This window comes from Musa acuminata, chromosome BXJ2-6, assembly GCF_036884655.1.
Source record: "Musa acuminata AAA Group cultivar baxijiao chromosome BXJ2-6, Cavendish_Baxijiao_AAA, whole genome shotgun sequence".
In the NCBI taxonomy this organism is placed as follows: Eukaryota; Viridiplantae; Streptophyta; class Magnoliopsida; order Zingiberales; family Musaceae; genus Musa; species Musa acuminata.
Window position 1 is genome coordinate 34,896,655 of NC_088343.1, and position 21,390 is coordinate 34,918,044.

The following is a 21,390-nucleotide window of genomic DNA, read 5'->3' on the forward strand; positions in this document are numbered from 1 at the left end:
AACCAATTGATAATGTTTATTTCTTCGATCAAGAAGAGATAATTATGACAGGAGAAATCATGTTGGGCAGGAATGAAACATGTCAGAAGATTGGACGTCGAGCCAAAGGATCGGTCGACATATCGACAAAAGGCTTCGGGCATCGGACCAAGAAGAGCGAAAATTACGTCAAGGATATCGGAGTTACGGAGGTCAACTGGCCGATTTGACAATAGGCCGCAAGAGAGGACGATGCGCCAAAGAATCGGATAAAGCGTCGATGAACTAATGACATATCGGACAACATTTGATTTAAGCCTTATAATAATTGTCTAGATCGAAGTAGGTTTTAAATGTACAAGATTAACTACGATAGAGATCAAGGCATAAAATAAAATGAAGTTTTGAAGTCAAGAATGAGATTTCGTTGGAAGTTCGAGAGTTTGTCGGAATATTTACGTTCCTAATAATATCTTCCGCTATAAATAAAAGAAAAAACTTGTTACATTCATATTATGGAGAAGCAATCTTAAACAACAAATACAAAATAAAAAAACATAATCTAAGTTCAACGTTTTGTGTTAAGTAATATGAATAGAGCTAAAGATAATAGAGCACCTCTAGTTTAACTTTGAGCTCCAATTGGCCCTTTGGGCTACCATCATCACAAAGAAGAGTCTCTATAAGCCCATGATATTCTCTGGTTTAATCCAACAGCATTTAATGGAAAATTCAAGTATTCAGAGGTGCACAAGATTTGTTCAAATCCAATCTCTACGCTGCACACACAAGCAACTTGTGAGACTAGAATGCCTTTTTGTTCTTGTTCTTCTTTGCCTACTCCACTTCCAGCTAGACTGGCCTTAGAAGCCTAAGGAATGTGACAATTTGACTATTGTTTCCATCATCTCCAGAAAGAAAAAAAATTATATTTCCCCATTTGTTATTCATGTCAATGATTTATGGATCAAAGAAGTTGAATCCTGTTGCTCTTGTACAGTTGTCTTCCTCAATTCCACCCCACTTTTGAAAAAACAAGCAAAGTGAGTTGTTCCAAGCCTGCAATGTTCATCTTTTAGTCCAAAAGAGGACTTGCATTCTAAAAGCTGATTGGAATTCCATGTGAATCTTTTTTCCTTTGGTCCTGGAAACATTTATTTTAATTAACTTGGCTGAGAGAGAGAGAGAGAAGAAGAGGCACATCCATATAAGATGGAACCCGAGTAAAGAAGTCGTATCCAATAAGAAACAACAGCTGAAACTTTTCCTATGGGAGACACAATTCACGACAGAGACATCCTCTTCTGGGAGAATTATTTGGCATCTCATGTCTCACTCTCCTCTCCTGTGTGTGCTCTTGCTCTGTTTACAAGTCCCTTAGCAAGTCATAAAAAGCAGGCCATAAAGCATGGTGAAGCTTTTCAATGTTCCCCCCTCTTTCTTCTCTATCACCTAAAGCTTTGCCAAATTTTCAGCAGCCCTTGGAATCTTCATCAGAAGACAGTTGTTGATCTCCCCTCCAGTATAAGTGCATGGGAATATGCAGACCTTAGTGGGTGCTATTTTCTGTGCTGGTGGGACACGAAAGCCATTAGAGCTCCAAAAGTTGCTTGGACCATCAGAACTCGAACAACACTTCCTTCTCTATCATGGATCATGGAATAGTAATCTCAAACAAAATTAGGAAGAGAGAATAAACGAGCCATATGCTGACTCGCATCGAACGTCATCGGACGAACACTTCGAAGAAACTTTATGAAGTTGAGGGAAGAAATATGATTGGATCATTATGATTTCCTCCTTTAAGCAAGCCTCCATTCATCTTTGCACGAATCCTCACATTACAGATAAAATTTTTCTAAGAGGAAATCTCTCTATTCTATTGAGGAAAATTTTCTATTCTGTTGAGAAAAATCTTTTCTCTATAAATAGGAGAGGGACATGTTAATTGTTAATGTATCTAAGCTAAAGTTATAAAGCTTATTCAGTAAAACTTTTTCAATAATTGTCCTTATCTTTTATTATTTTCATCATGGTATCAGAGCAGTGAGAAAAGCGAAGCTTCGCTCTTGCCTTCGGCCAGCGACCAACGTCGCTGAGAAAAGCAAAGCTTCGCCCTTGCCTTCGGCCAACGACAAACGTCGCTGTAGCCAAATTCCTAAAAGACTCCGCGGCTAATCCTCATCTTCCATGCTTGTGCCCTTACAGCAACAGCAATCGCAGTAACAATAACGATTTGCTCTTGCTCTACTTATGAAGTCTCTCACTTGTAAATCATTCTTTACATCGATCCAAGAAATAGGAGAGAGATATATTAATATATTTAAACTAAAGCTATAAAGCTTCTTCAATAAAGCTTAATATTTAAACTAAAGCTATAAAGCTTCTTCAATAAAGTTTCTTTAATAATTATTCTTATCTTCTATTATTTTCATCACTAAGTTCCTAATACATTAACTATTGACTAAGGACGGAAGGGAGGATCCATTCGCTGCATGTGGTCACAGATCCGATGGATGAATTATACTATACTGTATCATCATCATCATCATCTTTTCAGATGGGTCCAACCACGGCACTAGGGAGATCAATCATGCATAGCGAAAGGGTCTTCAGATTTGTGCCACAATGATTGATCCTCCCAGGCTTTGACTTACTTTGGATCTCATGTTGCACCTGCAGTACACTTGATATAGCACGCATGTGCCTCACTCGGTCACCACATTGGTTTAACTTTTGATAAGATTAATTCAAATAGTTAGGATTAGAAAAAATAAAATATAAATATTTAAATTTAAATATAAATAAATAGATGAGGGTGAAAGATTTATTGGGATATGGTAAAATTCTTTCATTGTTTTAAAATATTTATATTTTATCTTTTTACTAATATAAATATAAGTGTTTTTATATCAATCTAAAATAGTATAGATTGGAAATAATCGTATAGTCTCTTCTACTATTCTCTTCCCCTTCTCTCCCAAGTTGTATAGAAAAACCAACAATTATGATATCGTCACAAAGCCTTTAGACTTTTGCACCAATGAGGTTAATTATCTGCAGAAAAATGAGAATAAATTACTCATTCATAGAATCTGAATGTATACATATTTATAGAACTAGAATTCCAAGTCAGTCCACAAGTGATTCAACTATTCATTCTCTTAATTGAATTACTTTTAAGGAATCTTTTGCATTGGATGAGTAAAGCTGACGATCCTGCAATGCTGTGTACTGTGAACAATGGTTTGAACTGTGCATGTAAATGTCATGCATAAGCTTTTGTGTTCTGCGTTATCACATAATCTGTAAGGCTTCCAAATCATTGGAAAAACCATCGACTCCATCCGAGACATGGAAGACAGTTCGTCCCCTGCAAATACTAATGCTGATAACGGAGCTTGTCCTCTCCATAATTTAGTGGAAGAATCTACATTGAGGAACTCTTGTCGCTAACTTCTATACTGTAAACTTCTTTTCTGAGAGAATTAATATCATGTACAAAAAAATGATCGAAACATGTCTTAAATTGCGTAATTAAATCTCATGTCTTTGTTTTGTGAAAGTTATTAACTCTTTACCAGATGAAATCTATGTTTGTGAAAGTTCAAGCTGAATCCTTATCGGGGTGGATGAATGGTTTTTTCTCCACTTTGCTTTTCAGTGTGGCATCCATCTTTTTATCCGCATATCATGTGTCATCACCAGTAATGTTGAGAAGAACGTGCCTTTATCATCAAAATCATGCTCTCTGTCTCAGCTCCTCAAGCTTTCTAAAGTCAAACCTAGCCACCAACATGGAGAACAATGATCCTCTCCCCACCACCACCACCACCACTAAGACAGAGAAGAACACAGCACCAAACAGAGATTTAGCACACCCACGTGGGATTGTGGCATAGTTGTGCCTCGTGTTCTTGAAGTGGTTGAACACCTACTCCACTTCATTGACTTAATTCTGATCTTGCAAGAGAAGTTTGTCTGAGTTTCCCGCGGTCCCTACGTAATCCAACCAAGTGGCCATGGGTACATCAAATCCACGTTAGCAGCACACTGTATATACGATAAAGAGAGTTCCACAAGTAAAATTGTACACGGGGAGTTACTGTACAAAGTGAGAAGAAGCATGGCAAGATGCAAAATGTCGAGATGTGTTAAACAAAAGAGTAAAAGAAAAAGGTTTGGTATGCCTGAAAAGTTCTCATGTTCCTCCAGAAACTTTTCTGACTTTGCCTGCATGGAAATGGATAGCCATCATGTGGTGCAACCTTCAAAGTCCTCTTGTTTTTCCTATATGATTACCTCTTCCTGCAAACTTTTCTTAGATTCTGCATGCATGAAGATGAAGAACAGGATTGCACGCAGTAATCCTTTAAACTCTTGTTTTCCTCCCTTATATGTATTATATATATATGATTGCCTCAACTAGTCAGAGAGCTAGCTTTTATATATAACAGGCTTTCATCTCTTTTATCTTTCTTACCCACCATGAATGGATCTGCAACATAGTGGGGTAACCTACCAGAATGCAATACAAGACTTTTTGATTGCACCACACCTTATTAATTAGTAAATGAGATTGCTTTACTATGAGCTGACTTTCAAATGATAATTGGGTCTCATGGAACTGATTTTAGCTTATGAATCAAGTTGGGTCTCATAAAGTGTGTGAATTTTTTATGATGTTTATATTACTGTTTTTAGTGAGGGTAGATAGTGCTTATGGTGAAGAAAAAAGTTTGCTTCTCATCATCTGCTGTTCTTCTTTCTCATTACCATAATAATTTTTAAACTTAATCTTAATACTCATGCAGCCCAAAAATTTCAGTCTTCTAATTAAGACTTTGCTTTCTTTAGTTTTATCACAAGATGACATACTGTCTATTTCTTGTTAAGTTGATTTAGTTAAGTTTTTTTAGAGTTCTTTAGCAAAATGTTGCAAATTTTTGGGGGTGGATTTTTGTTTTTTTTTGGCTCATGGAAAATTAAAATTTCAAGTATGAAAAGATTCCTACATTAAGGAAAGAAATTTAAAAATTATGATATAATTATTATATAAATATCTCATGTATCCTTAAATTTTACGGATCAAAGAAAGTAATTTAAATGCTCATAAAGTTTCTTTTTTGCATATATAGAGATGATGACATTTTTATCTTGTGTTCAAGTTAACTTAAGAGAACTCATGCTAAAACTTATGTCTGGACTACCCTGATTTATACTTGATTGTTGATCTTTAGGTTTTTCTTCTAGCATCTGAGGTCTTTTCCTCCTAACACAAATTAGTTGAGAAGCCTAAGTTACCAACTCTAACATGTACTTTGTGCATTTGAATGATGAACCCTTTTGTCTAATCTAATACCTTAATTAACATATGCTCAACAATTGAACCAGAAGAACATTTTTAATGGTCAGATAGTTCATTCACCTATACAATGATAAGAATCACCCTAGTACCTTGATACTCTTAAATACCTTGGATTAGGTATTCTCTTACATGATTCTAATTGGCAAACACTAATATGATGGTTCAAACTTTTGATTATAATTGCTTACTTATTTTCACTCACTCGCTGATGACATCGAAAATAAGATCCTTACTTGTTATCACTTATTATGCACCTAAGTAAACTCATCTGATATATTCTCATACTTAAAATACTAATCTGGTGATGGTATCTACTTACTAAGAGTTGACAATCATGAACTCATCCAACATATTTTTTATATTTAAGATATTGATATGATGGGGTTGTATCAAATCTACTTAACAATGATTGAGGATTTGAAAGATATAGTTAGTAAAAATCTATAGAATTGTTTTAATAGCAAGATCAGGATCTAAATCCCATCTTCACTACTTATTATTACTTGTTATTCCATGACCAAGCTTTCTATAAAATTGTTTTATTAGTCAAACCCTTGAAGTCCCACAATATGCATGGAGAGTTGTTTATCAGATTCATTGATTTCAGTTTTAATATGCCAAGACAAAAACATAATCTCTAATGTTGATTTGGAATTATTGTAGAAATTATGTGATGACAACCTAATAAAAATGATGTTAAAGCATCTACAGAACTTCAATAATTGGCACTTTTGTTAAAGCATTCTCCATAACATATATCTATATATAAGATAACAAAATTGCAAGTATCAGTCACAGTAGTTTTTGTTTGTTTGTTTGTTTGACACAATAGCATATTTAAGTTCTAAGGCTTCTCAATACTATATATATATATATATATATATATATATATATATATATATATATATATATATATATATATATATGTCAAAATCTAATTGTCCTTGGAGAGGTGAATAGAATCTAACTAAAGCTTATTCCATAACTACTTAATTTCTACAATGATGTGTCAACTTGTGAAACTGAGTCAAGGGCATTCTCGATTAATGCCCCTTTGACAATTAAGTCAGTTTATGATGTCAAAAAATTCAAATCTAGTTGGACTGATTGAACTAGCTAGTGAGCTTGAAGAAGTTAGTACGTAAAATGTGTAACTCTGATGTCCTTTTATAGGTGGTTTAGAAATACTTATGTCCAAGATTATCAAGTGTGAAAGAGGATTGTGTGACATTTTGGACAAGAGTGTAGTACGATACTCACCACTATAGATAGAAGCCCACGTTATTTGATCACACTTATCACGGGGTTGAATGGTCAATCGTTCCACGTGTCCCTAGATTCGACTTCCACTTGTCGGTCAAATGTGACTAACAAGTGACTAGGATGGTTGACCTATCAGTCATGTTTGAGATTACATGTCTACTATGTCAGTCTTTCCTATTCACTATCCCTCGCTCTTGGGTTATTGGATTATAGAGCCATTAATCCCCGGAGCACTCCGATCTTGACTTTTCGCCTGACTACCTATTTGGCTAACACTTCGACTAATAGGACACATAGTACTGCACCATTGGCTAGGGATAATTGATCAAAATTATTGTGATCCTTTGAATCTCCAATGGTGTAGGCAAGCAAATCAACGCATGCAAGTTTAGGTGTCATAATCCCATGAGGTGAGAAGTTGATGGACCTGCCAAGGGTTCAAACACCTACCTCAAGCCTTGAGCCAATTAGTCGAGTGATCAAGGACTAGAACTCCCAACCCAATGATCAATTGTTCAAATGTCATCACTCAAGCAATCTAGTCGACTGTTTGATCACATAGCCCATGCATTTGGCCAAATGCATGACCACATTGTCTACAATTTGACCAATCGAAAAATGACATATAGCTCTTAGGCCAAATGTGTACTTCCACGACATAACCCATGGGTCATATGTGCACTTCGATAATGCACAGTCCATAGGCCAAATGTACACTTCGGTAACATATAACCCACAGACCAAATATGTATTTCGATAATGCACAACCCACAAGCCAAGTATTCATTTCGACGATGCATGACCTATAGGCCAACTGCACAGTCTAGTAACATGCATCCTAGTAGCTCAAACATGCATCTCCCAAAATCCACTTCACACCACTCTCCAACTAGATGTCCTTAAAACCAGTAGCACACCACTCGAACGAAAGGTGAAGATCATAGCTCTCATGGATTGATGACTCTATGATCCAACAATTCTGGAGTGGGGGGTGTGGCGTGGGGCACAGGGTTAGTGATAAGGAAAAGCTAACATGGTAGACACATAAGCTTAAATGTGACTAATACGTCAATTGTCTTAGCCACCTATCAGTCATATCCGATCGATAAGTGATGATCGGATCCAAGGACATGTGGCCTCAACAAATCGCATGTGGTCAAATGTCTAACTATCTGACCCCATGATAAGCATGGTAAGATGACATGGACTTTTGTAGCGGCAAACATCACGCTACACTCTTGCCTAAAATGTTATAAGATCCCCTCTCACACCTTTTGATCTCAAACATAACCATTCTCAGACTACTTATAAAAGGATATTAAGGTATGCATTATATACATTAACTTCTTCGAGCTCACTAGCTAATTCTACCTGACTAGATTTGAATTTTCTAACCTCGGGAATGACTTGTTTGTCGAAGGGGCATCAATTGGAAATACCCCCGACTCGATTTTGCAGGTCAATATGATATTGCAAAACCTAAGATAGCTCCAGAACAAGCCTCTGTTGGATCTAATTCACCTCTCCAATTCAGACAATCAAATTCTGACTTATTCATATATACATATATACATACATACATACATACATATATACATACACACATATATACATACATATATACATATATATATGTATATATACATATATATATGTATATATATGTATATATGTATATATATGTATATATGTATATATATGTATATATGTATATATATGTATATATGTATATATATGTATATGTATGTATATATATGTATATGTATATATATAATGATAATTAATTTATCATATAGTATAAAAAAAATATTTGTAACCATAACAATTAGAGGATTGTTAAAAATTTTTTTGATTGTTTGATATGTCAAGGATTTGAAGCCAATATTGGTTTGAGCCTAAGTCTATCATAAATTTGATGTCGGGAGATGAATGAGTTCGATGAAGGATCTTCAAAAAAACTGCATTGGGGTGTGCATAATAAAATCCTATCTGATGTTTAAGTTAGTTACTTTGAAGAAGTATGATTTAGGATTTGAAAGAGCCATAAAGTCCGAAGATCATCAAGGCCTTTTTATATATGGCTTTAGCAACCATTGCGATTAAGTGTGGTTCATTTATGGGAGCGATTTTACAAGATTATCGAATATCACTTGGATGTGATGAGTTACTTGAATCGTCAAGCATTATGTTTGGCATCATCTATTGAGCACGTGGACTATTTATCCTACATGACAAGTTGATTAGCATCTAAGTTAGAGGTAACATATAGTCAAGTCATATCAAACTCCCTTATCACAAAAAAAGAAAAGAACTTAATGCTTCCAATAATGTGCTGTCATTAAGGATTTATATGATCCTTAATCATTGGTAACAAACTATACCTAAAGAAATCTCCCTAAACGATATGGACCCAATTCATCCATTATATAGTTAGAAGTGAGTTGCAATTTCTTATAGATGGATGTCTTTGCGATTCACCTAATACTAAGGATTTTAGTGGTGGTTGGACTAAACTAAACCTAAACAAAGTTAACTATGATAAGCAATGGAACCCGAATTGTAACCCTAGGGTTCTAGATACGATATTACTAACACTTCCAATCAAAATCATCATAGTATAATGGAATTAGAGCATTAATACTTCCAATGACCCATGTGCATGCACACGCTTGATCACATAAACTATCTTATTTGTTGACCTAATGCAAGATTTATATTGTTGCCCACCTAAATTAGGTCTAAGATGAGAATTATTTTTTTTCCTTTATCATTATGAGGAGAATGAATCCAACATACAAGACGAAGTTATTTAGAACGAGAAAGAAAGAAGAGCCATTAGCAATCTTGTTAGGGTTGGCACCCCACAACAAAATATGGCTTGCACAAAAGCATAGGGCTTTGACTACCTTGTTAGGTTTGGAACTAGAAGACAATCTATAAGTTGCACAATGGCCTTAATGTGGCCATCAAGTTAGGTTTAGCATTAGAATTCAATTCATCTTAGCACTTGTTTGGCATGGAGAAAATGTAGTAGGAGAAAGGAAGTGGTAGATCTTACAAGTAACTTTGGCTTCCAACTGTGGGAGTATCACACAAGTCAGCATTTTAAGAGCCTCTAGAGTGAGAGTTCCACACTTCTCTTGTCTACATCCAAATATGTACTAGCAAACACCAAATATCTTAAAGTGAGGGATTTCTCAATCCCTACGTTTCTCCACAACCATATATATCTTTCGAAAGATCAGATTCAATGAAGTTTCTTAGATCAATACAAGTAAAGAAGACATTTGAGCTACTTCTTGAACTGTTTTGAAGAATCCATATCTAAATAGCACTGTTTTTGCTATGTTGGAAACAAAGCCTAAAACACAATGGATATAAGTTCAATCAAACCTAAGAAAAGCACCCATGCCGACTGAAACAGGCTTTCTAGCTCGAGCAACCATATCCAAAAACGGTGTCATATCTTGTTTTCGATATCAAGATTTAAAATGTTCGACCACATGATATTAATTTTTTACTGAAGCTCACCTCTTACCAATCGGAAATTGTTTCTTTCTTTTTTTTCCATCATTGTCGATGAAAACATCAAATATTCTGTTCTTGAATCTTAAGGAGTTGGATCGATTTGCATTTATGGGGTACCAAATTGTGTGCAGATGTGTCTTTATATCATCCATGTATCCATATCATTAGCGATGACCGATTTTGAAACTGATGATTTCATTTTCGATTTTATTTTTTGGGGATTAGAATTGAATTAGATTCAGATGGTTCTGAGACTGTTCTAAAACTAGCAGTTTCTGTTTCAATTTCAACGATTCTGAATCCTTTTATATATATATTTTTCAATAAAAAAATTTAATTAAAATTTATTTAAAGTAGCAAAAGTTCATAACTTTATTTCAAAATTTTGATCAAAGTTCCACTTTGGAAAGTGCATTATTTTCCTACACATAATAACATAAAATTTTCGATCAAATTATAATTTTAGATTTAATATATCTTTTTATAATTTCATCGGTTCGTATCGAGTCCAATTTCGAATATGATTCTATGCACTTGAAAATAATTGAACCTCTCGGACCAAGTTCCGAATCGATTCTAAACTTATGAGCCGTCGATCTGATTTTATTTCGACTCAAACTGAACTATGATCATACGTACATATCATATAGATTATTATGACATCAACAATTTCACCAGTAACATTATTATCTTTGTTTTTAAAGTAAACTATAGAAATATCTTTGATTATTCTAATTTATATGTGCCTTCTATCATTTTAAAAATTGTTCATAGATATCCATTTGTAAAGACGATAAACCTTTATTTAATCAATGATTTGTTTAGGGTCGATCTTTTTATTTTAATTGATAAGAATTTTTTAATATCATAATGCTCATGAAAAACTTGAGAACACATATTCAAGCGCACAGATCATATTGGAGTTTTAGAACCATGAAACTTGTAAACTATACCAGTACCTGATAAAAAAATTGGATAACATATGCACCTACTCTCGGTTTTTTTTATTGGCATAAAATCCTATAAATCTATTACACTTTTGCTTTATTATAGATAATGTGCTCCAAATCTAAATTTAATTATCAACGATAAATTTTATTGACTCGGTAATTTAGAATACTCTTTAATCAATTATTCATTTAGGTTTCTTTCGATGTATATCTTAAAATTTTTCAGATAATTATCTAATTAAATTAATTGTGAACATTATTGTTAAAATTTTATTATATTTAATAAATTATAACATTTTCATTGGCCACAACAAATGGTGGGCTCGAGAAAAAAAAAAAATATATATATATATATATATATATATAATATGAGCCATAATCTTGACAGAGTGCTGGTCTCTTGAGCAGTCAACGATGAGATGGTGGGGTCAACAAATCAACTCACAACCACAATATAGATACACCATATATAATACGTAAATAATGTGTCACATCTCTCTGTATCTTTATATATATTCTTTGCAGAAGGAAATGGACCAAAAGAGAAGCCGTGTAGGAGTTGTGGACGGTGGTGATGAGGGAGAGGGAATAAATTCACGGCTGCAGATGGAGACAAAAGCCAGCGTCCAAAGCTGGTCACAGGTGTTGTCAACGCCACACCCGTGATGGTGGGACCCACGCTCTTTCCTACTCTCTTTTATTGGGCATCAATCATTGCACCCGCGTCAAGTCAACGCACCCCCACGCGACTCGAAGTCCTTCGTCGTCAACATACAAGAAGAAGAACACAAATAAATTTCTTTGCTAAATGAAGAACACAAATAAATTTCTTGCTAAATGATGTATATAAATATAATTTCATCTCCACGACGTAAAAGAAAAATGAAAATGATGCTCTATTTATGCATGTATTGGCGACTAATCTGTACGTATCATAATACGTCCCGGTGTGTGCAGCGTTGTTTGGAAGCTGTTTACGTAGTCCCTTCTCTCACATCTGCATGGCTGAAATATAGGAACAAATGTAAGAAGAAATTAAGGTAATTTTTAGGAAAAAAATTATATTTATTAATTTTTTACGAAAGCGATCCTTATTTTCAGAATTTTTTTATCAGCCTCATTTTTTGTCGGATACCTGAAATATTTTTTCGCTTGATTTTTCTCTCTTTTCATAGGGTCTGATTTATATATAGGATTAATCAAATCAGCTATTGTGTTATTACACTATTTTATATTTTTTAGTAATACTAAACAAAATATTATAATATAATATTCTTGAACAAATTTTATAAAAACATTGTGTTTATAATATTTTTACAGTATGTTAAAAAAATTATAGTATCTTATCACCTTATAATATTTTCTTGATATTATTGAAAATACCATAACGTAATATAAAAATATTATAAGTAGACCGATCAAGAGTGAAAAGGAGGGAAAAATATTATTATGCAGAAAAATAATGTCATTAGAGAATTCAAAAAACGAAGGCACTTCCTAGAAAAAAGCTTAAAGAAATAAATTTTCTTTTGAATAATTCACCCAAAAAATTATTTACCAAATATATAATTCACTGCAACTTTCTAAAGATTCATATTTAGCAATTGTTATATCTCCATATTTGACGTACGACACATGTTCTATATTAATTTTGTTTGTAGATACAGCATAACTATATAAAAGGCGAATGAATTGTATCATTAGAAAACATCTTCCCATCCATAAGAAGGATATCTAATGAATTGCCTCGAGAAAAATTGAACATGAGACATCTTTTAGATCGAGTGAGATAATTAGCAGAGACGACAAGGCGATCACAAAGAGACAAACTTGAGCTAACACGGGATGCACAATGCGTCACGCGTTGCCTCTTTGCATCTATGATTGATCGTAAATGGAAACCGTGTAGAAAAGACAATTTTGATTTAGAAGACAAAGTAGAAAAGAGATTTATATATTTTATTTGATTAACTGAAATAGTAAAGCGAGCTTTCATTTTTAGATTTGCTGTCACAATCTCGCCTAAGTCTATCAAAATTTCAACAATTATGATTGCACTTCCATCACTTGGAAAAAAACACTCGGCAATTTGTCTTTTCTCTTTGCCATAGTTTGCCTGCCGACCTCTTCACCACAGAGGAGAGGAGGGAGGGTAGTGTCTAAAATGCATTTAGCTCTCTAGATTTTATGTAGAGAAGAAACAAAAAAGAAATTTGCTTGATCTGAGAGGAATTGTAAGTTTGGTTCCTCTCAAGTTTCTGGGTCCCGCTGCCACAAATCTAAATCCTCAGGCATCGTGCCTATCGTCCTCAACCATTGAACTCCTCCTTCCCAGTAGGGTTCATCTCACAAGGGCCACTCCCACGCTGCCGAGTGCCGACACGGCGTGGACCGGCCACATGTCCATCCAGGCGTGTGGGACCCCCGGGCCACTACGCCTCCCCCTCCAGCGCCTACACCGGTTAAGACGAGAAGCTCGCTTTGGCTCACCCCCATCCCCTTCCTCTTCTCTATATAATCCCACCCTCGCCATTTCCCTCCTTCTGTGCTCAGTTACAGCTTCCCTCCCTCTGTCTCTCTAAAGAAGGCTTGGTCTTCTCCTCCTCTCTTTTCTGTCGTCTCCTCCTCTGTGTTAAGCTTCGTCCAGCTCTTTTAGGTTTCAGTTACTGCTACTTGAGTACTTATGGGGAATGCCGATGGCGTGTTCCCCGGCACGGAGTTTGCGCGCCGCGTGCCGGTGCCGCCGCCGCGGCCGTTCCTCGACACCTTCAGGACCAACCTGAAGGAGACCTTCTTCCCCGATGACCCCCTCCGGCAGTTCAGGAACGAGCACGGCCCGCGGAGGGTTATACTGGGCTTGAAATACTTCTTGCCCATCCTTGAATGGGCTCCGAGCTACAGTTTCGGCCTCTTCAAGTCTGACCTCATCGCGGGGATCACCATTGCCAGCCTCGCCATCCCGCAGGGGATCAGCTACGCGAAGCTCGCGAATCTGCCACCGATTCTTGGTCTATGTGAGTGCAGTCATCTCCATTAACCATAGTACTACTAGTAGGGATGCTTGTTCACGGTTTGGCGCGGTAGTGAAGGGTTTCCATGTGATTGTAGATTCGAGCTTTGTGCCCCCGTTGGTGTATGCGATGATGGGGAGCTCACGCGACCTCGCCGTAGGGACGGTGGCCGTAGCTTCTCTTTTGATCGGGTCGATGTTGGGGAACGAGGTCTCCCCTACCAAGGATCCGGCATTGTACTTGCACTTGGCCTTCACTGCAACTTTCTTCGCTGGTCTCTTTCAAGCGGCCTTGGGGTTGTTGAGGTATGTTGACCGATCGCCAACTTACAGAAACTTGGAAGGTGGTAATTAAGAATAGGAGGGTGACAACAAAAAGCAAGAGTTAATATTCACCAGGTTGAACAGAAGAGAAGAAAGGGGTTATATGTGGATATATATGGGAGATAAGGATTGAGGACTAAGCAGACAATTGCAGGAAAGAAGCAGAACTCGTTGTCGTATCATGCAGAAGACTTTAACACTTCCTGTTCACCTTATCAAACATAAGGAATATAGAGACAGGAAGGATGGGCATAGAGTGTTTTGTTTTTTGATGTGGGGCTCTATATATCATGATTCCAGAAAGAGAAGTTGAAATGATTCTGTTAATCCAAGTTTTGCATGCTATTGATTTCTTCCTGTGGAAATAATATAATAGAAACTTGGTTTAATCTGTTGATCTTCTTCTAAATCTATACGCAGGCTTGGCTTCATAGTGGACTTCTTATCTCATGCAACCATAGTGGGATTCATGGGAGGAGCTGCCACAGTGGTGTGCCTACAGCAGCTCAAAGGCATGCTGGGTCTCCAACATTTCACTACTGCCACTGACTTGGTCTCGGTCGTGAAGTCAGTTTTCTCACAAGTTCACCAGGTTCAATATTCTCTCTCTCTCTCTCTCTCTCTCTCTCTCTCTCTCTCTGCCCAACCCCACTTGTCATTAGTGGCAACTGTACAATTCCGGTTCAATTCATTTTTATATTACCAAACAGTAAAGACCTTTGCATTATTCATACCTTTCATTAAAGAATGAAGAGAACCTTTCATCATTTTGTGATGATTCTTACTGAATAGAATCAATATCTGAAACCAGATAAATCATGCACCCAAAGTGTGTGACACCTCTCCATATCCTTTCCTGTGGATAATTTTTTCTGAGTGGTGTTGACTGTAGATAACTGTATTCACTGTGAGTTCCTATTCATAATGGATGTGAGAATCTCATTTTCCGAGAAAAAAGTATGAGTATCTTACTATCATGACTCTTGGAGTTCGTCTCGTGGAATCGATATGTTTGATGCTTGTCGACTTCCAAATGGTGTGTGCGTAACCTCAATTTTAATGTTGCCTTAACACACTTCCTAACAATTGTGCCTTTTTCTTTTGCTGCAGTGGAGGTGGGAAAGTGCAGTTCTTGGATGCTGCTTCCTCTTCTTTCTTCTCCTCACACGTTTCTTTGTAAGTGCTCAGTCCTACTACACCACTCATGACTGTGTTTTTGGAATTCAACAAGTAGCCAATTCATGTAGAAGCTCCAATAATTCTCAAACTATTGCCCATATGAACAATTTTGTGGCACTAAATGTGTACTACGAATCTGGAAAGGGGTATCTGCAGATAAGAGTTTCCCATGCATCCATGTCAGGACACAAGCCCGTGACATAGTTGCAGGGAAAAAGAAGGCTCACCATCCACTGGTGAGGCAGGATGGCTTTGCCAATTATTGCACCAGTTGCCCGTCAATCCACCAAAAGAAGTTGTCTTTTTGTTCTTGTCCATAAGCCTTCCTTTACCCTACTTCTGGCCTAAACATGTACGCAACTGGTGATTCCAACAAGAATTATAATAGTTGTGAAGGCTCTGAGGAAGTGTGTTACAAGAATTATGGCTCTTGGCAATTAATTTGGGTCTCTTTCTGACTCTATAAACAAACATCTTTCTTTTTCAGCAGTGAGTATTGAATTAAAATAACAATCACATGATCTTCATTATCGTTTTATTTTGTTTAATTAAACAGAGTAAAAGGCGGCCCAAGTTCTTCTGGGTCTCTGCAGCTGCCCCCTTGACTTCTGTGATACTGGGAAGCGTTTTGGTGTACCTCACTCATGCAGAGAACCATGGAGTCCAAGTGGTGGGTTCTCTACTCCTCTCCTTGCAATCACAGCCACCAGATCGATATCATACGACTACCGTCTTTAGTGATGATGCCAGTAGTTGTAATCATGTACAGTCCAACTTAATTATGCCTTCGATTCTCGGCCATGTTTCGCAGATTGGCTACCTGAAGAAGGGTCTGAATCCGCCATCAGCCACCAGCTTAACCTTCATGCCGCCATACATCATGGTGGCGCTGAAGACCGGCATCGTTACCGGTGTTATCGCACTCGCCGTGAGTCCTCTTCTTGAAGACCTGCTTTGACCAAACAAGACAGTTGACGTCCTGACCATTGTTCGTGCTCCCTCTCGCAGGAAGGGATTGCAGTCGGAAGGAGCTTTGCCATGTTCAAGAACTATCACATCGATGGTAACAAAGAGATGATAGCTATCGGGACGATGAACATGGTTGGATCTTTGACATCATGTTATCTAACAACCGGTACAGTCCGATCACAAGGTCACTTTGCAGCTACGTGTTGTACGTAACCTAACTGATGCCAGCTACTGGCTCTATCAGGGCCGTTCTCGAGATCGGCGGTAAACTACAACGCCGGATGCAAGACAGCGATGTCGAACGTGGTGATGGCGATCGCGGTGATGATCACCTTGCTGTTCTTGACGCCACTGTTTCACTACACGCCCCTGGTGGTCCTCTCCGCCATCATCATCGCCGCCATGCTCGGCCTCATCGACTACGAGGCGGCAATTCATCTGTGGCATGTCGACAAGGTCGACTTCTGCGTGTGCCTCGGCGCCTACCTCGGCGTCGTCTTCGTCAGCGTCGAGATCGGACTAGTAATTGCAGTATGTTCAGCATCCGCCATCCTCCACATCCTCACCATATATATAAACCATGCTACAGCCGGTGATAACCTCAAGACACACATTGTTGATGTGGTTGCAGGTCTTCATCTCCATTCTGAGGGTGCTACTGTTCGTCGCAAGGCCGAGGACCACCGTGCTTGGCAACATCCCGAATTCCATGGCTTACCGGAGAGTGGATCAGTATCCGGTGGCACAAAGTGTTCCCGGAGTGCTGATCCTCCGTATCGATGCTCCGATCTACTTCGCCAATGCTAGCTACTTGCGAGAGAGGTCAGTACATGAAACAAGGCCAATGCAAGTACTTTCTCACATTCACATAACATAATCTAGCTCATCGAACAAGTGTTGGTCTTTGCTTGTTAGGATATCAAGGTGGATCGAGGAGGAGAACGAAAGCTCCAAGGGAGAGACCAGCTTGCAGTATTTGATATTGGACATGGGTGGTGAGTTAGAGTCTTGTCAATGTAATTGCAACGGTGATTTATCTTGTCATAACCGTGTCTCCTTGCAGCTGTTGGCAGCATTGACACCAGTGGAATCAGCATGCTGGAAGAGGTCAAAAAGATTATTGATAGAAACTGCAGCATTAAGGTGCGGATCAAATCTCAGCAATCATTGCGGTTGCTACCCATGACTTGTAAAGATCTTTAACCTCTCAATCTGGTTTATTTGGTGGTGATTAGCTTGTATTAGCAAACCCTGGGAGTGAGGTGATGAAGAAGCTGAGCTCGTCAAAGATCCTTGAAGCCATTGGCCATGAGTGGATCTTCCTCACCGTAGCCGACGCTGTTGCTGCATGCAATTTCATGCTGCATACATGCAAGCCCAGTGACACCACATCCTGCGAGAACGTTGTCTAGGAGTAAAAGGAGTTGCAGAGAGCCAGAACCAAGATAAAGACGATGCAGGATGAAGAAGACAAGAGCTTCACAAGCAGGAATTAGTGGCCACCTGCTATTATTACTACGGAGGTTTTTGCATGCGCTAATCCGCTCAAGAACAACTACTATATGTGGTGTAATATGTTGTATGTAGGAACGGGAATGAGAGCCCTCTTCTTCTTTGTTAGGATGGCTAATCTGGAATCGATCCTTTTTGTGTGATTACCTTCCATTAAGGCCAAGTATTTATGGATCAGAGCTTATGTGGAAGGAGGATAATAAAGCGTGAAAGTCACCTTCCACATTGTTCCTATCACCACCCTGCTTCCATGGTTTGCTCGAGAAGAAAAAGAGGAGCAACTTTAATTTACTGGGGTGCCAATGAGTCACAAACAGTCGGACAAACTTCATATATTTAGATTTTCCTTAACATACATGCTCAAAAATTAGATTCACCGTGGAGGCACAGAGATCTTCCTATCTTCACTATATACATATATATATATGTATATATATGTACATATATATATATATGTATATATATGTACATATATATACATATACATATGTATATAAAAAATTTAAGACATAATCATATAGGTCAGCTAAAACTTAGTAAGGACTATGACTGGCATACTTACAAAACTTATCATAAATATATATTTCATTTAAAACATATGATTTGTTTATACATTCCATGCCTATTTTCAAATTATACATGAATATCAAATATTTTTTTAATGCTTATACAATTTATGCAAAATTTAAACTTCATATACGTTTTAAATCAAGCCTTTGATAACATAATGTGACATGCTTATGAAATCTTTGCAAAGCACATTTAGTCGAATATATTTTCATAATAAAAGTATAACTATAATTACTGTTTATATCAAATTATAATTTATAGTAGTGTAAAGGACTATCATTAACTATTCATAAATAAGTATAAATATAGCTACGGATATGTAAGTGTAAACATAGCTAAGGTGTGTGACAAAACATAATTTATGATAGTATAATGACTACTATCACATTATATATTTTAATAAGGAATAGAAGAAACTAATTTTGAACATTCAATCAATATATAACCCCTATTGGTTGGGATCCTATCATAAACAAATTGATCAGACAAATATCTTGTCATGAAAAATAATATTTTAATTTTATTTTATACAAGGAAGAGTTTCAATGAATCGTTCTAGTTAGATATTTTGTTAGTTCTTTTCAAACATACTATTGGAACATATATTTTTTTGTTACTTTAGATACTATAAATCAATTAATACTTTTAAAATAATAAATAAATATTTAATTTTCAACCTATAAATTATTTTATAAATTTTTAAATAATAAAATAGATTGTAAATCACTTTATCACAAGCATTTATAAATTTCAAACTCATGCATTAATACTTTGGAAAAGAGATTAGTTGGAGTCATCAAATACTTACTCTTGATTGTATACCCTCGATACATGGAAGTATTTTTTATACTTTTTACAGATTAGTCCTGAAAAAAATTTATATTTATGTTTAGGTTCTTATGTAAAAATCCTTTGGCAAGTCATATACAAAATGATTAAAGTCTTAGATCAACCTATTATTGTTAAACTAATAATCAATTGATATGATGGTTGGTTAATATTTTTTAAAAAATAGTATTTAATCATACATAAATTAAAACTATAAAACATATAGAAAGTATCATTAAATAATTTTATGATAAAATAAATGAATAGAAAAAAGAGGATGACAAGAGAGTGAAAAAAAACATAATGAATAAAAATAATTTTGTTGATGTCTGATCACAAATTATTACCCAAGACAATCACCCTTGACCTATACTACCATAGGATATTTTGTTCAAATAATGTTATATATTAGAGAAAAAATCTGAATTTGATCCTAATAGAATTGATTATGGTTTACGATTTAAGTTTGGTTAAATATTGTGCCCTATATTAATATGAAACTATGAGAATATAGAGTCATAGAAAAATACAATTGTGAATATTCTCCCGTGTGTGGTAAATATTATGGGCTAGAAGTTGTGTCTGCAGGCTCTTCAAATCATTTAGTTATTCATAAAGTTTTTTTTCATTGTTTTAGTTCTTATTTTATATTCTTGGCATTTAAAATTCTCTTACTTTTTGGTTATCCATCTGCATCATCAACAAAGGTTAACAAAGCTATATTTTTAACAAATGATACTATAGAAATTATTGTTGGGATCGATAGTAACACTAGTGTGTATAAAATATTATGAAATTAAAATAAATAAGTATGTACATATTAGGAAGAGATACAAACTCTTTTAATAGTAGTTTACCCCATGAGCTACGTCTATCCTTAATTCCTCATTTCTTGAGATCGTTAATATTCATTAATGATCTTATTTGTCAATATTCTTTTACCTTCCTTCTTTTCACGGTTATGGAAATAGTATTTACACTTAAAAAGACATATCTCTCTTTATAAGACTCATGATAAAAAATAACAACCCAAAGAGAGGAATCAAAGATAAAAAACTTACACTTATGCACTTAGCTTAAGAAAGACTTAGATTCACTTGCACTTACACTCATGCACTTACACTTATGAACTAGTGGGGGCACTTATGGAGGCTCCAACCTTCAAAAAAAAAAATAAATGAAAGAATAGTACTAAAAGATTTAGGACAATAATGATAGTACTATCATTAGCTTAAATGACATCAGTTTAGCCATCATGATTGATAGGTTAGCATGGTATCACCACTATCCCAATTTTTAGCCTAAGTTAGCCTTTAGTGTGATTTCAACCATCTATCTAGGTTTCGGCCTTTAGCCCAACTTCAACTTCATTTTAGTGTTATTCTAACATAGTCACACTTAATTCATTCATTTGTACCTCTTTTAAAATCTTATATGAGTTATAAGAATGCTCCATAAGATTAAATTAGGCAAACCTCATCCAACATCTAATAAGTCTTCTCATAAAGAAGACTTTTAAGATGTTGAATCTCAGATTTTGATAATGAAACTAAAGAAGACTTTTAAGATGTTGAATCTCAGATTTTGATAATGAAACTAATTGATTGTGTTTAGATGTTTAACTATATTTTGAGTGATGCAGGTCTACTCGATCAGGATTAGACAGTTGACGCAGGAGGAATTGACGTTGCGCCGGAGGAGATCACGTCAGGATATTGGATGGCAGAACGCTTCGGATGTCGGGCATCGGGCCAAGGAGAGCAAAATTGCGCCAAGGATATCGGGGTTGCGGAGGTTAACCACCGATTGGGCAAAAGTCGCAAGAGAGGACAATGCACTGAAGAATTGGACGAAGCGCCAACCAATGACGTGCCGGGCAACAGAAAGTCAATTTGCGTTGTAATAATTGT

General features: G+C 36.3%; 1 protein-coding gene across 1 annotated transcript; it reads left to right on the forward strand.

Annotated features, from left to right (window-relative positions):
• The first annotated feature begins 13,627 nt into the window (after positions 1 to 13,627).
• Positions 13,628 to 18,190, forward strand: LOC135615348 (sulfate transporter 3.1-like). Its single transcript, XM_065113697.1, has 12 exons — positions 13,628 to 14,102; positions 14,197 to 14,404; positions 14,843 to 15,014; positions 15,533 to 15,598; positions 16,158 to 16,271; positions 16,413 to 16,529; positions 16,610 to 16,736; positions 16,815 to 17,101; positions 17,202 to 17,392; positions 17,486 to 17,565; positions 17,634 to 17,713; positions 17,806 to 18,190. Exons 1-12 carry the CDS (start codon positions 13,772 to 13,774, stop codon positions 17,980 to 17,982), a joined length of 1,950 nt encoding a protein of 649 aa, XP_064969769.1. The 5' UTR covers positions 13,628 to 13,771; the 3' UTR covers positions 17,983 to 18,190.
• Positions 18,191 to 21,390: the final 3,200 nt, after the last annotated feature.